The 20,045-nt window shown below is 49.6% G+C and overlaps 1 protein-coding gene across 6 annotated transcripts in view; it reads left to right on the plus strand.

Moving 5' to 3' along the window:
• PKNOX2 (PBX/knotted 1 homeobox 2) overlaps positions 1–18,901 on the plus strand; it is a 290,540-nt gene extending 271,639 nt beyond the window's left edge. For all 6 annotated transcript variants that reach the window (XM_063635619.1, XM_055273622.2, XM_055273628.2 and 3 more), the window contains 3 exons: positions 14,535–14,611; positions 15,487–15,665; positions 16,690–18,901. In XM_063635619.1, the coding sequence (XP_063491689.1) occupies positions 14,535–14,611; positions 15,487–15,665; positions 16,690–16,916 (483 nt within the window). In that variant the 3' untranslated portion in view covers positions 16,917–18,901. The remainder of the gene's footprint in view (positions 1–14,534; positions 14,612–15,486; positions 15,666–16,689) is intronic.
• Positions 18,902–20,045: the final 1,144 nt, after the last annotated feature.

Here is a 20,045-nt window from a genome sequence, read left to right on the forward strand (position 1 = left end):
ACTGTTGTGAACATACCTACAACCTCACTTCTGAAGGGGGAGAAAGGCAAGAGGAGAGAGAGGAAGTTGCAAGGCAGATTCCCCCACCCAGGAGCCCAGGTGTCCAGGCCAGCACCTGCCCACTGACTCCCATCACCCTATCTGTGGCCTTCCCCTTCACTACTTTCCACTCCCCACTTGCAACTTACCCCTGGGAGTTGTTAGCCTGAGACTGGAGGGTCACCCATCTCTGTCCCTCCTGGTCGTGCCTGGCCTCTCACCTGGGACCTCAGTTCATGCCCCGCCCTCTCATCTCCTTCCTTGTGAACCTCCCTGCAGAGCCCAGGGTCCTGTCTTTCCACTCCATGGTCACTTCCACCCAGACTTGGGAAGGCAGAGGAAGGGGAGATGGAGAAGAGAGGAGGTAGTAGCTGAGCACAGAATGAGGCAGGACCCAGGCTGGCGTCTACAGAAAGCACCAAGGGATGGGGTAGAGGACTTGCTGAAATGCATGAGGAGGGGCTTTCTGCCACACTTTCCCACCTACCCCTGTTGCCCTCTCCAGCCTGGCAGTATGCACAGGTGCAGGTGCCATTCATGACGCGCTTAACATTGGCAGAGTCCTCCCCCAGTTCATCACAGTGGCCTCTAGAGAGGCAAGGGGAGTGGCCACTGGTCCTCTAAAGTCAGAGCTCAGAACTTTGGGACTGAGGGGGAGGAAGAGAATGAGAAGTCTAGGCTGCTCTAGGGAAACAAGCAGACCCAGCTGTCCTTGGCAGGCCACACCTGGGCCACACAGCCATGCACATGTGGACACACCCTCCCCAAACCTCAGCTGCTTCGGGAAAGAGGCTATAAAGGCTCTTCATAACTAGGCGCAGTAGAAAGAAGACAGGATTTGAAGCTAGACAGATCGAGGCATGAATTGAGGCTCTCCCACTAGCAGTGTGATTACGCTGATTCTATTTCTTTGAAAAAAAAAAAAGGTAATACTTATTTCCCATGATTGTGAAAATTCAATGAGAAAACGTATATAAAGAGCCAGGCCTAGCACATAGCACTTAAGAAATAAGTTCCCTTTGAATTTTTTAGAACAATGGACCAAGAGCAAGTTTTGGAGGCTGAAGACCCAAAATCTGTGAATATTAATCAGAGGTAGATGGCTGATTTGTTGTTTTCATCTATAACACCTACTGATTTTACTATCATTTGACCCTAAGAGTAACGGACAGTACAGTGATTTGCCCGTTCTTTGGATAGTTGTGTGTACCTCTCTTGCATCTCTGACTCTGTTGTAAATTTCTCGGAAATAAGAATCATACATTCTGTTTTTCTAGGACCCCTACAGCATTAATTCCCAAGGTATGGAGCTTTACAGGATTTATGAGGTCTTGCACCCCAAAAGAGGTTCCATGGTGAAATAAGTTTGGGCCAATCTGAGTTATACAAAGTTTGGCTTTTTTTTTTTTTTTTTTTTTGGTGGTGGGGTACAGAGTCTCACTCTGTTGCCCAGGCTGGAATGCAGTGGCACGATCTTGGCTCACTTTAGTCAGACTTTAGTGGCAGCAGAAGACTGACTGGGTCTTGGGGGCTCTGATTTGGAAGTGCTGGACCTTCCTGTGCACCCAAGAGACTGGAAGGATTACCTTCTAGTGAGAGACGAGAGCCGGAGCTCGGCATCTCCCCGAAAGTGTTCCCTTGCCTCTGGGGGCGTGGGGCTGCCCCAGTGGTTTGCTGAGTGAGTACATTTTGAAAGCACTGACTAGTCTGTGTAGTCTGAACACGTACAGTTTCCAGATGAGGAAGCTAATTTGGAGAGGAGGGGTTGGAATAACTCTCCTGGTTCAAGTTCAAGTTCAAGCGATTCTCCTGCCTCAGCTTCTCATGTAGCTGGGATTACAGGCGTCTACCACCACGCTTGGCTAATTTTTATATTTTTAGTAGAGGTGGGGTTTTACCATGTTGGCCAGTCTGGTCTCGAACTCAACCTCAAGTGATCTACCCACCTTGGCCTGCCATAGTGTATTTTTTTTATTCTTACAGGACGAAGGGGCATGGTGAATTTGCAAGAGGGGTAAGGTTCAAAGTTTCTCCCAAACTTATGTGAACACTTTTTATCCCCCTTGGTGTTTTCACTGTTGCTCTGAGGAACAACTCTGAGACTAATTCTTGAAAAACGCAACTCTAGGGAGACACTGTGTCAGGCCGATAGGAGCTGCTCAGCTTTAGGAAAGAAGAGCAGAAAGGGTATGAAGTAAGGACAGACCTAAATATACCATCGATGTTCTCACATCCAGGGCAGTTGGGACAACTGATTTGTTGTTGATTGAAAAAATTAGTTTAAAAAAGAAACAACCATTCAAAAGAGATACTTTAATTTAAAAGATGGACATACCGTGTACATTCATTTGCTAATCTTTTGATACAGGACTAAGGTCTTTTTCTGACTGTCAGTCATCTTGCTTGCATAAACCTCTCCTATGCTGTAACATCTATAAATTCCACCTCAATAGAAAGTGGAATCACAACTTTGACGTTTGGGAACTAATCTGTCCACAAGATCTTTCCAGATTTTTATTATGTATTCCAATCCTTTATGTTTGTCTCATCTGATCTTAACTATTCAGCATTTGTAAGCAAATTTGGGCCTCAAGACTTTTGAAAGCTTTCTACCTATCAACAGCGACTCTTTTTGCACTCATATTTCATTGGCTTACAGAAGAGTTTGTTACATTACAGAAATTCACATACTTCATTAATAATACATAGAATTGGCATAAACCAGTCTGCATACGAGCACTGCTGACTTTCAGATAAGCAGATAGTGTGGCTAACAGACATTCTACAAAACAGCCTACTCATCTCAAGCATTCAGAGTGCTGGGGACAGCAGTTCTAATGATTTACAGAAGAAGTGGAGACAGCATTGATTAATCCACAAACTTCGCTAAATAGGGATTGGTTGTGAGAACATCTGTAGTAAATACTGGTTGTTCCTGTTGTCTTCTTTCCGTGGGGTATAAGTTTGTATTCTTCGGTTCCCTTTGTCTTATGTCTGGGGCTTCTTGTCATTTCTACCGTTCTGCAGAAAAGTATTCAGATGATAGAAGGCTCCTGAGATGGAGGTGAAATCCCAGAGCCTTTTTGCTGTTAGGCTGCAGGGAGATTGGGATGGTTTCATCCGTTAGCTGCTCGCCTCTGAGTCCCTGAAGAATCCGGTGGCATTTTCTTGCTCTTGCATTTGGCTGCAAGAGGCCACACTCCTGCCGGAAGCGATCATTCCATAGCAGACTCAGGTCAGCCGAGAGCCCATGGCAGACAGTCCTCCTCTTGGAGGGTGGAGAGGTAGGCACTGTTCCCCGTCCCTAGCTTCTACTCCATCCCTTCTGCTCCAGATCCTGGAGTCTTCCTGACCTGCCATGTGATTCTGCTCCTTTCCATCCCAAAATATGACATCTGTCTGTGCTGCTGCCAGCCAAGCACATGAGCAGCTTTTCAGAATATGCTCTGTGTGCGGGGAGGTCCTAGAGACCAGGCCCCAGCAGGCCCTGCCATCCACCAGAGGAGCCGCTTCTGCATTGACCACTGCAGCGTGCCAGGTTCTGCACTAAACACTTTAACGCATCATCTCATTTAACCCACACAACCACCCTAGGAGGAGGTAATACGATTCGCCTCATTTTACCAGTGACAAAACTGACACTCGAAGAAGGCAACATATTTCTCAGGGCCCTCCTGTGAACTCTGCTGTGGTCACAAAAGCTGAGTGCACAAAGAACACCCAGGGCCTTCTCTGTGTGACTTTTTAAATCGAAACATAATTCACGTACCATAAAATGTACCCTTTTAAACTGAAATTCAGTGGCTTTTAATATCTTTACAGAGTTGTGCAATTATCACCACCATCTAATTCCAGAATATTTTCATCACCCCAAAAAGAAGGGCTGTACCCATTAGCCATCACTCCCCAGCCCCTGGAAACCACAAATTCACTTTCTGCCTCTATGCGTTTGCCTATTCTGGACATTTCACATAAATGGAATTGTGGGATTCTCATGTCTAACTTCTTTTACTTAAGACAATGTATCAGTATTTCATTCCATGTTGTGGTTGAAGAATATTCCATGGTACAGATGTACCACATTTTGTTTATTTATCAGTTGATGGACTTTGGGGTTGCTTTCACTTCTTGGCTCATAAGTCCTGCTGCCATGACGGGTATATTCTGCATGATTCTGTGCCTGTTGTTCTCTTAGACTTTGTCAGATGCCCGGCTATCCTTCCCCCAACCTGAGAAACTCACATGCCAGGCTCATTCTGGCTGTGGGGAGGCAGAGCGGCTGCACCCCAGGAAGAGCATGTGCACTGCACAGAGCTCCTGGACAAGGAGGCCACGTGGAGGTGAAGCACAGCCAGTTGCCTCTGTGCCTCGGTGGTGCCTTTGGTCACTCCACATCCTTTGCATGCCTCGCTACCTCCCCTGCGCAGAGCATTGCGTTAAGTCTTGAAGGGATTAAAGTCAGCCCTCTGTGTCTATGGGTTCTGAATCCCTGGATTCAACCAACCTTGGATTGAAAATATATTTTTAAGTGGATGGTTGCATCTGTCCTGAACATGTATCGCCTTTTTTCTTGTCATTATTTCCTAAACACAGTATAATAACTATTTATGTAGCATTTACATTGTATTCGTTATTGTAGGTAATCTGGAAATGTTTTAAAGTATATGGGAGGATGTTTGTAGGTTATATGCAAATACTATACCATGTTATATCAGGGACTCGAGCAGCCATGAATTTTGATATTCACCAGGGGTCCTGGAAACAGTCCCCCACGGATGCTGGGGGTTGACTGCATCTAGCTGTATCCCTGTCAAAGGCCCACCTACAGGACCCATCCACACACCTGACATAGGAATGGCAATGTTTCTTAGAGACCACATAGCCTGTGAAAGGACATGGCACCTGGGGCAGGACCTGGGTTGAGTTTTCACCACCCCTTCTACCTAGCTTGGCAAGCTTGGGTGATTGACCTCGCTAAGCCTCCGTTTCCCCTGCTGTAAAACAGGAGCTGCAATATCCAGCTCATAGGTTGTTGTGAGAATAGAATAAGCAAATGGGCATGAAGGTTCTCTGTCCCGATACAGGCACCGCTACTGCTACAAATGCCTCCAGTCTCACCTTGGGAGTTCCCATAATTGGCCTTGCCTTGAAAAATGCTGAGAGAAACTACAAAACTTTTGGGGAACCTGTGGAGGAAAGCAAGAACCCCTGAAAAAAAAAACAAAAAAATGGTTTAGGGAGGCCCATTTTTGTTCCAGAATATCTTGTCTGCTACCTTTTCCTTTAACTTCCTCATAGTGTCTGAAATTCCACTTGCATACATATTAAGGATTAATTTTTTAATGAAATTCCACTATTAGAGACCCATTTTAAACTATCCAATCCCTGTAAAAAGCAATGACTATGAAAGGCTGTGAGGCCATCATTTACTCACATCTTAATATGAATTAGTTCAAAAGCTTGCTTTACTTATTCCTACTCAGCTAAGATCAGCTTCAGGGGTAGAATGGGGCCAGGCACAGTGGTAATCCCAGCACTTCAGGAGGCCAAGGCGGGAGGATGGCTTGAGCCTGGGAGTTCGAGACCAGCCTGAGCAACATAGCGAGACCTCATCTGTTTAAAAAAGAAAAAATTAAAAAAAAAAAGCAAGGTGCAGTGGCTCACACCTGTAATCATGCCAGCACTTTGGGAGGCTGAGGTGGGTGGATAGCCTGAGTCTAAGAGTTCGAGACCAGCCTGGGCAACATGGCAAAACCCCGTCTCTACTAAAAATACAAAAAAATAGCCAGGCATGGTGGTGGGTACCTGTAGTCCCAGCTATTCGTGGGCCTGAGGTAGGAGGATCATTTGAGCCCAGGAGGTCAAGGCTGCAGTGAGCCCTGCTTGTGCCACTGCACTCCAGCCTGGACAACAGAGTAAGACCCTGTTCCCCCCCACCTTTCCCCCAAAAAAGCTGAGTTTTTTGTTAAAAAAAAAAGGGTGCGGGGGCCAGATGCGGTGGCTCACGCCTGTAATCCCAGCACTTTGGGAGGCCGAGGTGGGCAGATCACGAGGTCAGGAGATTGAGACTATCCTGGCTAACACGACGAAACCCCGTCTCTACTAAAAATACAAAAACTTAGCCGGGTGTGGTGGCGGGCACCTGTAGTCCCAGCTACTCAGTGGCTGAGGCAGGAGAATGGCGTGAACCTGGGAGGTGGAGCTTGCAGTGAGCTGAGATTGTGCCACTGCACTCCAGCCTGGGTGACAGAGCAAGACTCCATCTCAAAAAAAAAAAAAAAAAAAGAATAGGAAGAATGCTAGTGCTTGTTGATGGTAGAAGATGAAGGTTAGAACACTTTCTAACAGGGTTTTAAGGAGCCAAGCCAGAATGGGGTGCCAGAGGAGAAGTTTCTAGCAATTTCTCTCAACCTCTCTAAGCCTCTCTATCTTTTGAGGATCTGATGAAAGCTTATTTAGATAATCGTGAACATAGTTTCAGGGCATTTGACCCTGAAGTCGGGGGGCCCAAAGGCCTGAGATTCATCATGCTGATTGTAGGGTGACACAACGCAGGGGCTTCTGAGAAAAGCAACTGGGGCATCGTGTCAATAGGGCACAAAAAGGAGACGCTGAAGGTTCACATGCATCAATCATGGAGTCTTCCCCAGTCTAGTTCTGACCCTGAAAGCAGACAGCAGTCTCTCGCCTGTCCTTCCTGAAGCCCATGGACCCCTCCCCACTTGAACACAGATCTTTAATCAAAGTGGCTTTTAGGATTAGGCAGGAAAACTGCCTGTTTTTAGAATAACTTCTGTCTATGAAAAAAACATGATCTAAGTTCCAAATAACATATCTCTTCACGAACACCCAAATTTCAGGTATGAGACGTGATTTCAGCACTAAGGGGGTTGATCGTGTAATTGGGGAAATAAATGATAGACATAAGCCAGGAGAGGTCAACCCATGATGTAATCAAGTGCTGTGACACAAGCACGGACACTTGGTGGCTCAAGAGCCAGAAGAACGTGTCCAGGCCCTAGAATCAGGTTGCAAAAGGTTCTTTGACAACCATCTTCAGAGGGGGCAGGCAGGATGGGGAGATGTTTGTTCCAGTAACTCTAACAGGAAGCATGTCACGTGAGGAGCGGCTGAGGGGTCTGGGGATATTTTGCCAGCAGAAAAGAAGACTTGGGCAGCCTGTTCCTTTGTGGCAGCGTAGTGTAGCGCAAGGAGCAAGGGCTTTGGAGGCAGATAGGCTTGAAGTTGGTCCAAGTTCTAATTTTACTTACTGTGTGATCTGGAACAGGTTAATGAACTTCTTGATATTGCTTTCCTCTTTACAAAATGGAGATAGAAATGCTACCTATGATGAATAGGATTGATAATAGTTAGAAAACACAGTGTCTGGCGGATGGCCATGTGTTCAGCAAAAGGCCTTCCGACCCATCAGAGCAAAGGGCTCTGCACTGAGCGATGGTGGCCTTGCAGGCCAGCGTCTCACAGTTGTTTTTATGTCAGCATGCATAGAAAATGATAGTAAACCCACTAGGCTGCTTATGCCCGGAGACCAGCTGGGGAGCCCTTGCTGCTCCAGACTCTGCAAACCACACCGGGGGCTGAGGACATCGCTGTCTGCACACTTATATCTTATTGGGGTATGCTGGCCGGAAAGGGCAAGTGTAAAGGGCTCCTGCCCTGTGGGAGAAGCTGGACACAGAGACCCTGAGAGCTCTGTGTAATCTTGAGATGTTGGTTAACAGGGTTTGGTTGGAGAAGCTGGCATTTGGGCTGGGCCTTATGAAGGATGGCTAGGATTTAGGATTGGGTAGGAAGAGAAAAAGGAGGGGTCATTTTGGATGCCAATTATCTCTTAGATAATCATCAATGCCACTATGATTCGTACTGGCCAAAGGGAGTGACCCCTCGCTCCAAGTTGTTGTGGTCATCAAATCCTCTTCACTCCTTATTCTCACTCTTGAAGCCTGGGAACACTGTGGCCCCTTACCCCAGCCACGACTGTTTTCATTCTAGGTGCTGTTCAGGCATCTGTGCCTGCCTTTAGTGTAAGGCTACCAGGAGGAAGGAGGTCAGGCCAGCTGGGTTCTTGGTTACATTTCTCTCTTTGTCCCGGAGAAATCTTAGACCTCAGACTCCTGCCTGTGGGGCGAGAGTGTTTTCTCCACCCATCCTTCACTGTAAGGATCTAGAGAGAAGCTGCCCTCCAACTTCCCAGGAGTGATGTCTGACTGTCGGAGGCATCCCCTGATGTAGCGCTGTCCCAGGGTGTGTGCCCCACTGGCAGTGAGTCCCCAGGGAAGGAAGAATTGGATTGATGCTTCTCCATCCAAGACTGAGCCTTGTCGACAACAGGCAAGTCGGCTGCAGGGCTGCATGGAGGAGCTGAAAAGGGAAGGTGTGCAGGAGACTCCTGGGTTGCACTGAGCCCCAGGACACCCCAGAGGGCTGCGGCTCTAAGAGAGCCCACCTGAAAAATGGCTGCAGGAGATTTACAACCTCACAGCATTCCCCAAGAAGCTTAAGACCCAGGTTAGGATAAAATGTCCCCATCATAGTACACGGGCTGGGGCATGCAGGAAATAAACCCCATTCGAAAAAATGAGTGTATTTGTACGCTCACAGAAGGGGCTGCTGGGAGGCTCCTGCCATCTGCCAGGAAACAACCTGTGGCTTCTTCAGAGACACAGCCACATGCGTCAAGCCACAGATTTATTTTATTTGTTATTTATTTAACAAACACTCAGAGTACACTAAGCACTGTTCTAAATAGCTTTCATATATTAACTCACTTACTGGTACTGATCAGTTTAGCTACACACACACATATATATACACATACATATATACATATATACACATTTAATTCTTATAACAACCTTGAAGCAGATGGAATTATTTCTCCCATTTTACAGAAGAAGAAACTAATAATTTGCCCAAGGTCTCACGCTGGTTAGAGACAAGACAAGGATTCAAACCTGGGCAGTCTGACTCTAGAGTCCGTGTTCTCACCTACTTCTAACAGTACTGCCTCCAAGTCTTCTTTAGAGAGGTGACCAGTGTGCTTTAATGGACTCTTATGTACTCCCCTTTTTCTCTTCCACATCCTCCCTGAATATACGTTCAACAATAATTGAAAAAGCAGCATTATTAGTAAGTAGAGCAACCTGCCTCTAGGTGGAGCTCCTGAGGGGTCCGATCACTGGTGCTTTCCCCACTCACCTTTAACCAGCAGATGCCCACAGGAAATGGTGAGAAGTACCAGTTACTCCGAAGGCCCCGTGTTCGTTCATTCAATAGACGCGTACTGAACACTTACTACATGCCACACATTTTTCCTTGGTGCTAGTGAGGTAGGGTTGAAAAGAAAGACATGGTCCCTTTCTCAAAACACTTGCAGCCTGCCCCTTGGGGTGACGGGTAACTACGCAGATCCAAAGCCCTTGTAGTAGGAAGAACCCTAGATAGGGCAAGCGCTCAGAGCTCATAGAAGGGGCATCCGAGAGGGCTTCACTTATCAGGGATGGGGATGGGGAGGAGGTTAAGAAGGACCCATCTTGCTGGCATTGTGAAGGATAGATTGACACAGAAACCAGAGGGAAAGAAATTTGAGATTGCAGAGTTTTGAGATTGCAGGAAGGTAAAGAATGGGACAACAGTGTATTTTCACAGTGGAAAACTACACTGTGATTAAAATGAACAATTACAGTTAAACAGAGCCAGCGTGCATGAATGATTCCATTTACGTCAGGTTCAAAAACCTGATGTCAACTAGGCCATCATGTTTAGGATGTAACACAGATAGCAAAACTATAAAGAAAAGCAAGAAAGTGGTTACTGTAAGAGTCAGGAGATCTTTGGAGAGGTGTTTGGGGGGACAGGAGGGGTTAGTGGGGTGCTGGTCGTGTCCTATTTTTTTGACCTGGGGGGTGGTTACATGAGTGTTTGCTTTTCTTCGTACTTTTCTGAGTGTTCACAGTTTTAAGGGGAGCAGGGATAAAAACGAGAGCAAAAATAAAAGAACGGAAAGCCTGAACAAGGGCAATGACTACAGAAAGAGAAGTTTCTTGGGTGACTTATTGTGCTTCTCTTTATTCTAAAAGGCTTTTTTTTTTTTTTTTCCGTTTTAACATCTCTGAAATTGGGTACATCCCACCATCAGTGGCCTCTTAGATGTGATGGAATGTGGTCGTTTTGGGGCCCCCACTATCCTGGCTGCCTTCCTCTGGGTCTCCGGCCCTCCTAAAGTGGAACCACCCCCGAGTGGTGGCTGGCAGCAGCCCATGGCCCCACAGCTGTCAAGAGGGAGAGGAAGGGGAAAAGCGTGTGGTGGGCTCTGGTGCAGCGCTGCTGATGGCAGGAAAGCGAATGGAAGCTCGCTGATCCGCATCAGGCTCCATGCCCCGCCCCACCAGCAGCTCAATGTCCATTGACACTGACAGGCCGCGGCTTCCCGTCTGCTGTGTCCCTTGGTGACCTGGCTCACCTCGTGGTGAGATCTACGTGGCTAGGAGGTGGAACGACAATTGCCAATGGGCTATGCATGAGAGAAATGTCCAGGGACGTGTGAATCAGAGCTGGCTTAGCTTCCTCCTGAACCAGCCCCTGGGCAGAACTCAGTCTTTCAATTGGAAGATGCTTTTGGCGTCAGTTTAGTCCAGAGGAGAGTTACGTTATGGGGCTATAAAGGGAGGTATCAGAGAGGTGGGAAAGAGTTGAGGTCAGATTCCAGAGGAACTTCCTGGTGGCAACTACAGTGCCGTGAGACACCTACTTGGTGTAAATACCATAATTCCCTTCTCTAGAGTCCTTGAGTATTCAACTAGATGATGCCGGGAGGCTTCAGTGCATCGCCCAGGCTTACCCTGCACCATCTCATTAAATCATCCCCACATCCAAGAGGTAGTCTCTGTTTTGCTATTTCCATCTAAGGATGGAAGACATAAAACAAAGGTCACTTGCGTGTGCCAAGGTCACACAGTGCTAAGGGGTGGGTCAGGACTTGATCCCATCTCTGAAGGTCCTTTACTCCCTGGCAGCACTGCCCAGTCGTGTGAGGCTCCAGCTGTCCCTGAGAAGGCTCTGTCATCTTCTAGTCTGTTCTGTACCTCTTTTTCTTTTTTCCTTGCTTTTCATGAGCTGTATATACTTCTTTTTCAAGGAAGGATTGTCTGCTTCCAGAGAGCTACTGTCTGGGCCCTTCTCTTCCAACTCCAGGGAGTTCCCTCCAATAATGATCAGAGAGCAGCCACTGTGGCTTGATGGTTTGCCGTGATCTCATTTGATTCTTCTTCCCGTCCTTGGCCCCAAGCCTGGCCAGTTGTGCTAAAAGTAGCGCTGACCCAATCGTGGTCTGTCCAGAGGCCAGAACTATTTTGACTCTGTCCTCAGGAATCATGTGGTCTGAGGCGTGTACAAGCTGGACTGCTCCCATGACCACTCAGATGTGGTGCCAGGAATGTTCTGGCTGACACACCTGTCCCCAAAGCTGCTAAACGCTGCTACTTACCCTACAGCCCCCACAGCGTGCGTCCTGAGATATTGGTTCCAGGAGGGATAGGTGGTGAGGACTTGCACCGGGGGGTGCTTAGGGGCTTTCTATCCTCATTCATAAGACAGCAACCAGCCAGTTTTGGGTGGCACTGCTTCTCATAGCTCCCCACTGGACTGGAGCCTGTTAATCTGTGTATTTGTGACATTCTCTCAGAATGGGGGCCCGACAACAGAAGCCTCCTTAGAGACAGCAAACATTATTCTTACAAGGAAGGCTGGAGGATTTCCTTCTCTGGAGGCTGTTAACAGTAGAAGAACCTTTCATCCCACTGCCTTAAATCTAAGTCCTAGTGCAAGGCTCCTGCCTGGAATAGCATCCTCTCCTCTACTAGAATGGCTTTGCCATTCTTCAAAGTCCAACTGAAATCCCCTTCCCTAAGGACTTTCTTCTTTTGTCACCAGAGGGGTACTTAGCACAGACTTCCCATCAATAGAGAGGCTTTTTCCTTTTTTTCCTTCCATCTAGTCTGTGAGTTCTTAACTTCAGATACCTTTTGCTTGCCAGCACCCAGGATGCAGCAGATGCCGAACAGTTGTGGGCTGGTGAACCGGCACAGCCAGCACGGCCACTAGCTCTGCTCAAGAAACAAGTCTGCATCTCCTTATCATGCTAGTTCATTCCTCAGTTCCCTACACAATCCTTCAACACTGGCCTCTTTGCCTGTCTGCACACTGGAAATAAACAATGTCTAATAAGATGGGGTCCCTGCCTGAGAGAAGCTCATGGCCTAGTGGGGGACACATATCTTGCCATCTAGTGGGCGAAAAGCAATCATTCAGAGGCCACGGTGACCAGCTTTGCCTCAGGGAGTCGGGAAGGGCCTTGCAGAGGCTGTGATCTGTGGTAGGCCCCCACGGAAGCTCAGAAACGCACGTGAGGACAGGCAGGAGGAAGTGCCCTCCAGAGGAGGGCCAGCACGTGCGCAGGCATGGAGGCATGAAAGGCCCTTGTACCCCAGAAGGCCAAAAAATCACCATATTTTTGCTGCATTTTGTCTACAGACCGGCTGGCTATGGACAGGGAGGCTGCTTGGCTCTTTCCCACAAATAGGGAGGTTGGAGCCAGGCACTAGGGCTTAGCCCCAGAAGGTGTCAGAGCTCCCACAGTCCCTGCCTCTCTGCCCCCTGGGGCCGTCTGCACTCTCTCCTCCCATCCTCCCTCTACTCCTTCCCAATTAGAATAAAAATTGGCTCCTGTAATGCTGATGTGCCATCTTTCTTGTTAGAATCTTAATATTGTATGAATCACAAGTCCCAGCTGCCTTGGCATGGTGGTCAGGGTCAGAGGTTTGAATTAAAGCAACACATGGTCCTGATCGCTTCATCTGGGGGATGCTAAGGTAGGGGAGAGGCTGCTCCTCCTTTTCCACTGATAATGCGAGTACCACCAAGGCTGCTGACCACAACCTTTTCCCTCAGAAAGTTTTAAGCACCTTGTAACAGCCCCTGATAATAACAGTATTGGTACCTTTTATTGAGCATTTTACAAGTATAATTTCATTTATTTGTTAGATGACTTGATGATGTGTAGTTAAGTGACATGCCTGAGATTTCATAGCTAGTCATAATAGAGCCAGATTTTGAGACCTCCTATCTCGGGGACCTCAGACAGCTCAAGCACCACTTTCTAATACCACTCCAATCAAAAGGAATGATTTTAGCCTGAGGATGCTGGATGGCTTGATCTTCTGCCATAAGAGCCCCCAAACCTCCTCTAGCTTCCAGGACAAAACTCTGACGTATTCAGACGTTCGCCACACCTTAATTGCACGCCTGCTGGGTGCCAGGCACTGGGCTGTGGCCTGAACAAGTCCTAGGGATGCATCGACTCAGCCATCATGTGGCCTCCCTCCCAGTGGGGCTCAGGACTCTCTTCCCACTGCCACCCAGAGCCTTCCCATTCTTTAATGTGACTTGTTCAGTCTTCCCCGCCACTCTGGCCGCACCTATTTCTCTCCTCCTTCTCAGCAGTGCTCATCACCCAAACCACAGCATCGAGTGCTGTGTTTTTGCTTTCCTTCCCTCAGCAGGCATTTGTATGTCATTTGTATGTGGAAGGCACTGGGGATACATTCAGTATCCCGGTGCCGTCATGAAGCACAGTCTGAGAGAGGGAGACAGATGTGTAGTCAGTGCACGGGCTGCAGCATGCGCGTGCGGGGGACTGAGAGACACCTGCCCTGCTCTCTTTCTCACCTCCACTCAGTCCTGTAAAGTGGCATCGTGAAGCAATGGAAGAAAGACTGGACCCAAATCAGAAGACCTGAGCTGGTGCTACCATCTGGGGGACACTGGAGAAGTCATTCCATCTCTTCATCTGCAAAGTGGGAATAACAATACCTAACCTGCCTACCTTTCAGAGTTTTAATAATGTGCTTTATTAAATGATGATTTTTTAATGAACAAAATGCATGAAAGCATTTTACAGGTTATAAAGCACTATACAAGTAGTACTCTTCTGTCTCCTAGCAATGCCTAGCATAAATCTGGGCACATAGTAGATATTCAGTAAATATCAGTTAAATTGATCCATTCACCCCGCTTACCACCTTCTACGGGCATTTGAGGCCATTGGAAACCCTAACACTGACAATGCCTGCCCTGTCTGCTGGGGGCGGCAGTGAGGATCAAGTGAGAAAGATGTGCCTTGGAAGCTGTCAGTACTGAGGGCAATCTTGGTCTTGGGAAACCTCCCTGGCTCCCCATTGTGGGGGATCTGCTGAGGGCTGGCCAGCCTGGGATGTGGAGTCCTGGGCATGGGGCAGCCTTCCTCCAAGCCCTAGGTCCATTCTCTGTGGGGAGCAAACATGACACTTCCCCAATTTTAGTTCCCAAACCACTCAGGCTGCCTGGCCCAGGATAGTGCCGATGGCGTGGGCACAGCCTCTCAGGGGGGCCAGATCAGCATGTGCCCAGCCCTCACTAGCCTCCACCTCTTGTTTCAGCACCCCTACCCCACGGAGGACGAGAAGAGGCAGATCGCAGCCCAGACCAACCTCACCCTCCTGCAAGTAAACAACTGGTGAGTTTGCATCACCTGCACACAGGCTCCCAGATCCAGGGGCCACCTTCTGGGCAGGGGAATGTGTAGCAGGGAAAAGAGACTCGAATGCCAGGATCTGCCTCAATCTCAGCCCCGCTACCATGCCAGTCCCCGCATTTAGGCTAGAAGCAGAAAGCAAGAATCAACACTGGCACCTGTGGCTTCATCTGCAGCTTGTCAGCGCCCTCTGCTGGGACATTGTGTCAGGCACATCCCTGGACGCTTCTTGAGGAATAGCAAACCCACGCACACCTGAGCACCCAGCCCACCTGCACTTCAGAGACAGACAGGATTGCCCGCAGCTGTGCACTGGAGGCCAGTGGTCATCTGGTCTACCCCACCCCCATGTGAACTGAGACTAAAACTTGCTGCAAAGCTGGGAGTGGGGAGAGGGAGGAGGAGTAGCCATTCTGACCCCACAGGGATCTCGGCTTTCCCAGTCTCTGTGCCTGGCTGGGCTGTCAGGGGAGCTCAGAGAGCAAGGTCTGGCTGGATGGAAGTAGACCCCAGAGTTGAGGGCCCTGATCCGAGCCCTTGGCTCTCTGGAGAGAAGTCAGAGGTTAGTGCCTATGACTACCATGCTCCCCCGCTCTGTTCAACCTGGAAGGTCTTGATCAGGGATTTCTGACCCCCCATGCATTCTTCCCATACAACTTTGCAGTTACCAAGCCCCAGGAAATTTCATGAACTTCTCAATACCCAGGGCCCTTCTTCCTGCTGGACCTTTACATCCGGGATGGGAACCCCGGTCTGCTCTGTGTAATGGAGTCTGAAGGCAGCTTCACCGTCCCTGCCCCCACCCCAAGGCCATGCAGGCCGATGACTAACCAGGTCTCCACTTTACCTCTGGGCAGGTTCATCAATGCCCGGAGGCGCATCCTGCAGCCCATGCTTGATGCCAGTAACCCAGATCCTGCCCCCAAAGCCAAGAAGATCAAGTCTCAGCACCGGCCCACCCAAAGATTCTGGCCCAACTCCATCGCTGCAGGGGTGCTGCAGCAGCAGGGCGTTGCCCCAGGGACAAACCCCGATGGTAAGAACTGGGGCTGAGTGCACCCTAGACAAGGGTTGGGGGTGCTCCTGGAGCTTCTTCAGGTCAAGCTGTGCAAAGATTCAAGGGCTATCTCCTTACGTGGGCTCCCATCGCTGCTCTGTCACAGTGATTATCCCTCCCCAAAGCCCTAAAGAAGGGGATGTTTTTGTACATAATTTAACAGACCAGATGCACTCTCACAAAGAAAAGCGGGAGGTGGTGGTCACGCAAGTCAGTGACTGCTCAGCAGAACCCCCCATGTCCGCACCCATCTGAGTTCCTTAGCACCAGTCAGTATCTGCACAGCTCCTCAGGAGCAAAGGCCATCTATAAATATCAAGGCAGGCAGCTGGCTCGTGAACAGAGGCCAGGAAGAGCTCTGTTTTCCCAGCCTCTCCATCACACCCTCCATATACACTTTTCTAATTGCCAGTCGCCTAGTGCACAATGAATAATTCAATGAGCCAGGCATTTTATAGCTTGGCACATGAAGATAGCTCTGTATGGGGAGTGGAGCGTAGGTGTGCGTGTGTGCACACAGAACCTCATGCACACGTGTATGTGTGTGGTTGCACACAGGTTCCTTTGTGATGAGCCATCATCTTATGGGTTATGATGGGGAAAAAAAAAACAGATTTAGGGGGCTAGACCAACCTGGGAGAAAATTCCAGCTCTGTCATCACTGACAATGTCATCTTGAGCTAATGACTTAACTGTCTGAGACAGAATGGGGATAATAATACCTGCCTTACAGAATTGTTAGAAAGTCAAAAGTGGCCAACACATAAAGAAAATGCGCAGTGAATGGTGGCTGGGAGTGCTGCTTCCTGAGGCGGGGCAGGGAGTAGCTGACTAGTGAATGGATGGGAGACTTCATACCAGGGCATTGTCCAGCTCAGGCTTGGACAGCCCTAAAAACGAGTTCACTGCTCTATGAGCCAGTCCATTAAACCCTGTCCAGCACAGAGGTGCTGGCCCTGACCGGCAGCCCCTGCCCCGTCCTGACCCTTGCTTTCTCTCGCAGGTTCCATCAACTTGGACAACCTGCAGTCCCTGTCCTCAGACAATGCCACCATGGCCATGCAGCAGGCTATGATGGCTGCACACGATGACTCACTGGATGGGACAGAAGAAGAGGATGAGGATGAGATGGAAGAGGAGGAGGAGGAGGAGCTGGAGGAGGAGGTCGATGAGCTGCAGACAACGAATGTCAGCGACCTGGGCTTGGAACACAGTGACTCCCTGGAGTAGTCGGGCAGCCCAGATGGCACTGATCACCGAGCAGGAGAGGAGTGTCGCCGGGAGGCCTTCAGGGTGGGGGGGAAGGGGACATGGGCAGGAAGCACCGAGGGAGTTGGGCCCTAGCTTCCCCAAATCAGTAGCTTGAAGAAAGGCAGAGGAGACACCTGTTCCTTCCCAACCACCAAGTTTCAATGAGGACCCCAGCCCCACTTCCCTGGAACTGCGGAGGACTCTGTTTGGCGGGGCCAGTCGAGCAGCCTGTATGGAAAGACAGGAGTGAGATCTGGTCTCACCAAATCCCTGAGGACAGATGGCACCCATGGCCCCCACCCACGGAAGGACTTGAATTGTTTACAAGCCCTGCACTGTGAGGCAGATTGGTGCTGTTCGCAGAGTGGGCCTTTGCCCGGGGGCAGACTTAGAAGGAAGGGGAGAGACAAAGGGGGACTGAGTTTCATCCCCAGAAGGTTCTCAGCTCCTTTGACAGACATTCAAGGGCAGGAGGGAGCCCCAAAGCATAACCAGTGGCCAGAGGAGTGGGGGGGCCTGAGGCATCACATCTTGCAGATCAGAATGGGGTGGAATCCACTGCTTATCCCTCCAAGGCCCTGTCTCTGCACACAGCAACCATGGACATGGGAGAGAGGGATGGGAGCCACAGTGCCCTTCACTCTGTCCTGGAAACAAATTGTAAGCTGGTGGGCTCAACCTGTGGGAGGTTAAGAGGAGTCCCTTCTGGGTTGACTCCAGGAGCCAAGGAGATGGCAGACCCTGGGCTAGGAGTCATATCAAGGTGACTTTGAGGCCACAGCTGTCCCTAGGTGGTCACAGAACTTAGCTCCTGTAACAACAGGACAATGGTGTTTTACCCTAGATGTTCCCACCCTCAGTGCTCCACGCCCTCCATAGACCTTCAGAGAAGGTGAAACCAGGTTATCTGGGACTCTTTCCACCCCGCAGGTCGCCACGGCCATCCCTCTGCTCCCAGGCTGGCTCCATCAGCCTCCAGCTTCCTTTCTTCATTCTGTCCTTCAGGGAAGGCAGAAGAAACATTGGAAAGCATCTAGTCCAGTGGGAAGACAGGGGTTGGAGAAGGTGCTATATCCCTCTTCCCATCAAAATCCTAAATGTGGGGGAGGGCCCAGAGAATGGCACCCAAGAGCCTGCGGGGATGCCCACCCCACCCACCCTGCTGTTCTAACCCTGCTGTCCACAGCCCTGGAGGAACTGGGGCTCCTGGAAGGAGGAGGAGGCTCTCCACTGTCCACCCTAACACATACCCTCCCACCCACCTTCCAGACCCCCTTGGTTGGCACCCTCTTCTCCCGTTCCCTCTCACCCCATGGCTGTGAATGACAGGACAGGTCACACGTGTTTTCCATTGGGTTTAATTTAATGGACGTGCAGTTTCATTTGTAAATTGTGCATTAGCCATCTCCTTCCGTGGCAGGATGTGAGTGGCTACCTGGCTCAACTGGAGGGGACCCTCGGGGCCCTCTGGGGCTTCCCCTCCTCCACCTGGTTGGGGTAGAGCAAAAGGATGGTCACTCTTCCAAGGTCTCCCTGAAATGAATGTATTTCTCCCCCAAAAGAGCTGATATTTAATGTTTTAATAGGGATTTTTGAGAAACAAATAACCTTATTTATAATCTGGGTGATCCAATCATTTTTTACTCCCTTTTGATGCCATACATAGAGGAAAGTCTAGCTTTTTTCGGCGTGAGACTTTTGCAATGTGCAGTGGGATAAAATGCATTTCCTTTTCTGGTTCGTTTTTCTTGTTAACATGCGCACACAGACACACACACACACCGTTCCACTCACCACCTGGACAGGCGTCCCCCAGCACGGACACACTGGCACACAGGTGCCCACATCTCTTCCTCCCAGCCCCTCCACCTGCCTAATGTTATGCAGCCTCCTTCTGATGTATCCACCAAACCAGTACTGAATGTGGCCGAGACGTTTTCAGTAAATCTTATTACCTACCGTAACCCTGGTGCACAATTCTCTTTCTGTGGTTGCTGTGGCAATCCTTTGCTCTTTTTATGGGACCCGAGGCCAGACAAAATTTGGAGGCCTCAGTACACACCTGACTACCCAGGGAAGGGGACAAGGTAGATGTGCGTCCTGCGTGAGCTCAGCTGCCCTGTCTGGGGAGGAAGAGCCAAGTGCAGCACACTCACCTTGTGTGCGGCCAGTGGGAAGGCAGAGCTAGGGAGAGAAGGCAAGGAAGCTCTGCACTGCCCTCTCCTGACAGCTTTCCCCACAGCAGCGGAAGCTATGAATCTGGTCGCTCTTGTCCACCATACTCCACCTCCCTCAAAGCCTTCTGCTTTCCCATCTCCATCCTCGGCCCACGAGGGATTTCATGATTGAAGCTGGTGCCACCACGGCCCCACACCCAGCCTTGAGCGCCCACTGTTTCCCAATCAGCAGGTGAAAGTCCCAGGCAGCGGGAGAGAGAGTCTTGGCTGCCGCCTTTCACCCTGGAGCTGTGTCCAGCAGGGAGCCTACCCTTGAATCCCAGGGGTCAGCACCATAATCCCCCAGGCAAGAAGAAACTCAGGGGCAGCTGATCTCCCCACAGAAGTGAGAGGCAGGCCTTCTTGTCACCTCCAGACGTGAGGGTACCTTCCTTAGCCGCACTTGCTGAGAGGTCTGTGGCATCTGTTTAGAAGCAGAAGGGGAGTGCCTTGTTCACGTTCAGGAATGCTGGAGAGTTTGCACGTACTGGCGGATCACCCCATGGCCAGGTGGAAGATAGGGAAGCCAGTGGTTGATTACACAGGCAAAGTGGGCTCCGACCAGCTCTGGTGGAGTTCCCTGCATCACTGCCCTCAGGGAGCCCAACCTCCCTCCCCCTCCGCACACCTGGGGAGAGTTCTGCAAACTCTACAGAAACCCCGCCTCTCTGGGCAGAGGGAGAAAATCTTAAGAACTACAAGATGATTGGAACCTCACTTCCAGAGCTGGGAAGGCAGTGGTTTCTAAGGAACACACTGTTGAAAGACACGCTACCAAAAAAAAAAAAATCCATGCCCAAATTAGCCTAAGATTAACTGCGTATTCTGTTTTGTTAGTAGAGCTTCATCACGCACATTATTATACTAAAGGCTCTCTGAAAAGTCCTACAGG

Source organism: Symphalangus syndactylus, chromosome 3, assembly GCF_028878055.3.
Source record: "Symphalangus syndactylus isolate Jambi chromosome 3, NHGRI_mSymSyn1-v2.1_pri, whole genome shotgun sequence".
Classification (NCBI taxonomy): domain Eukaryota; kingdom Metazoa; phylum Chordata; class Mammalia; order Primates; family Hylobatidae; genus Symphalangus; species Symphalangus syndactylus.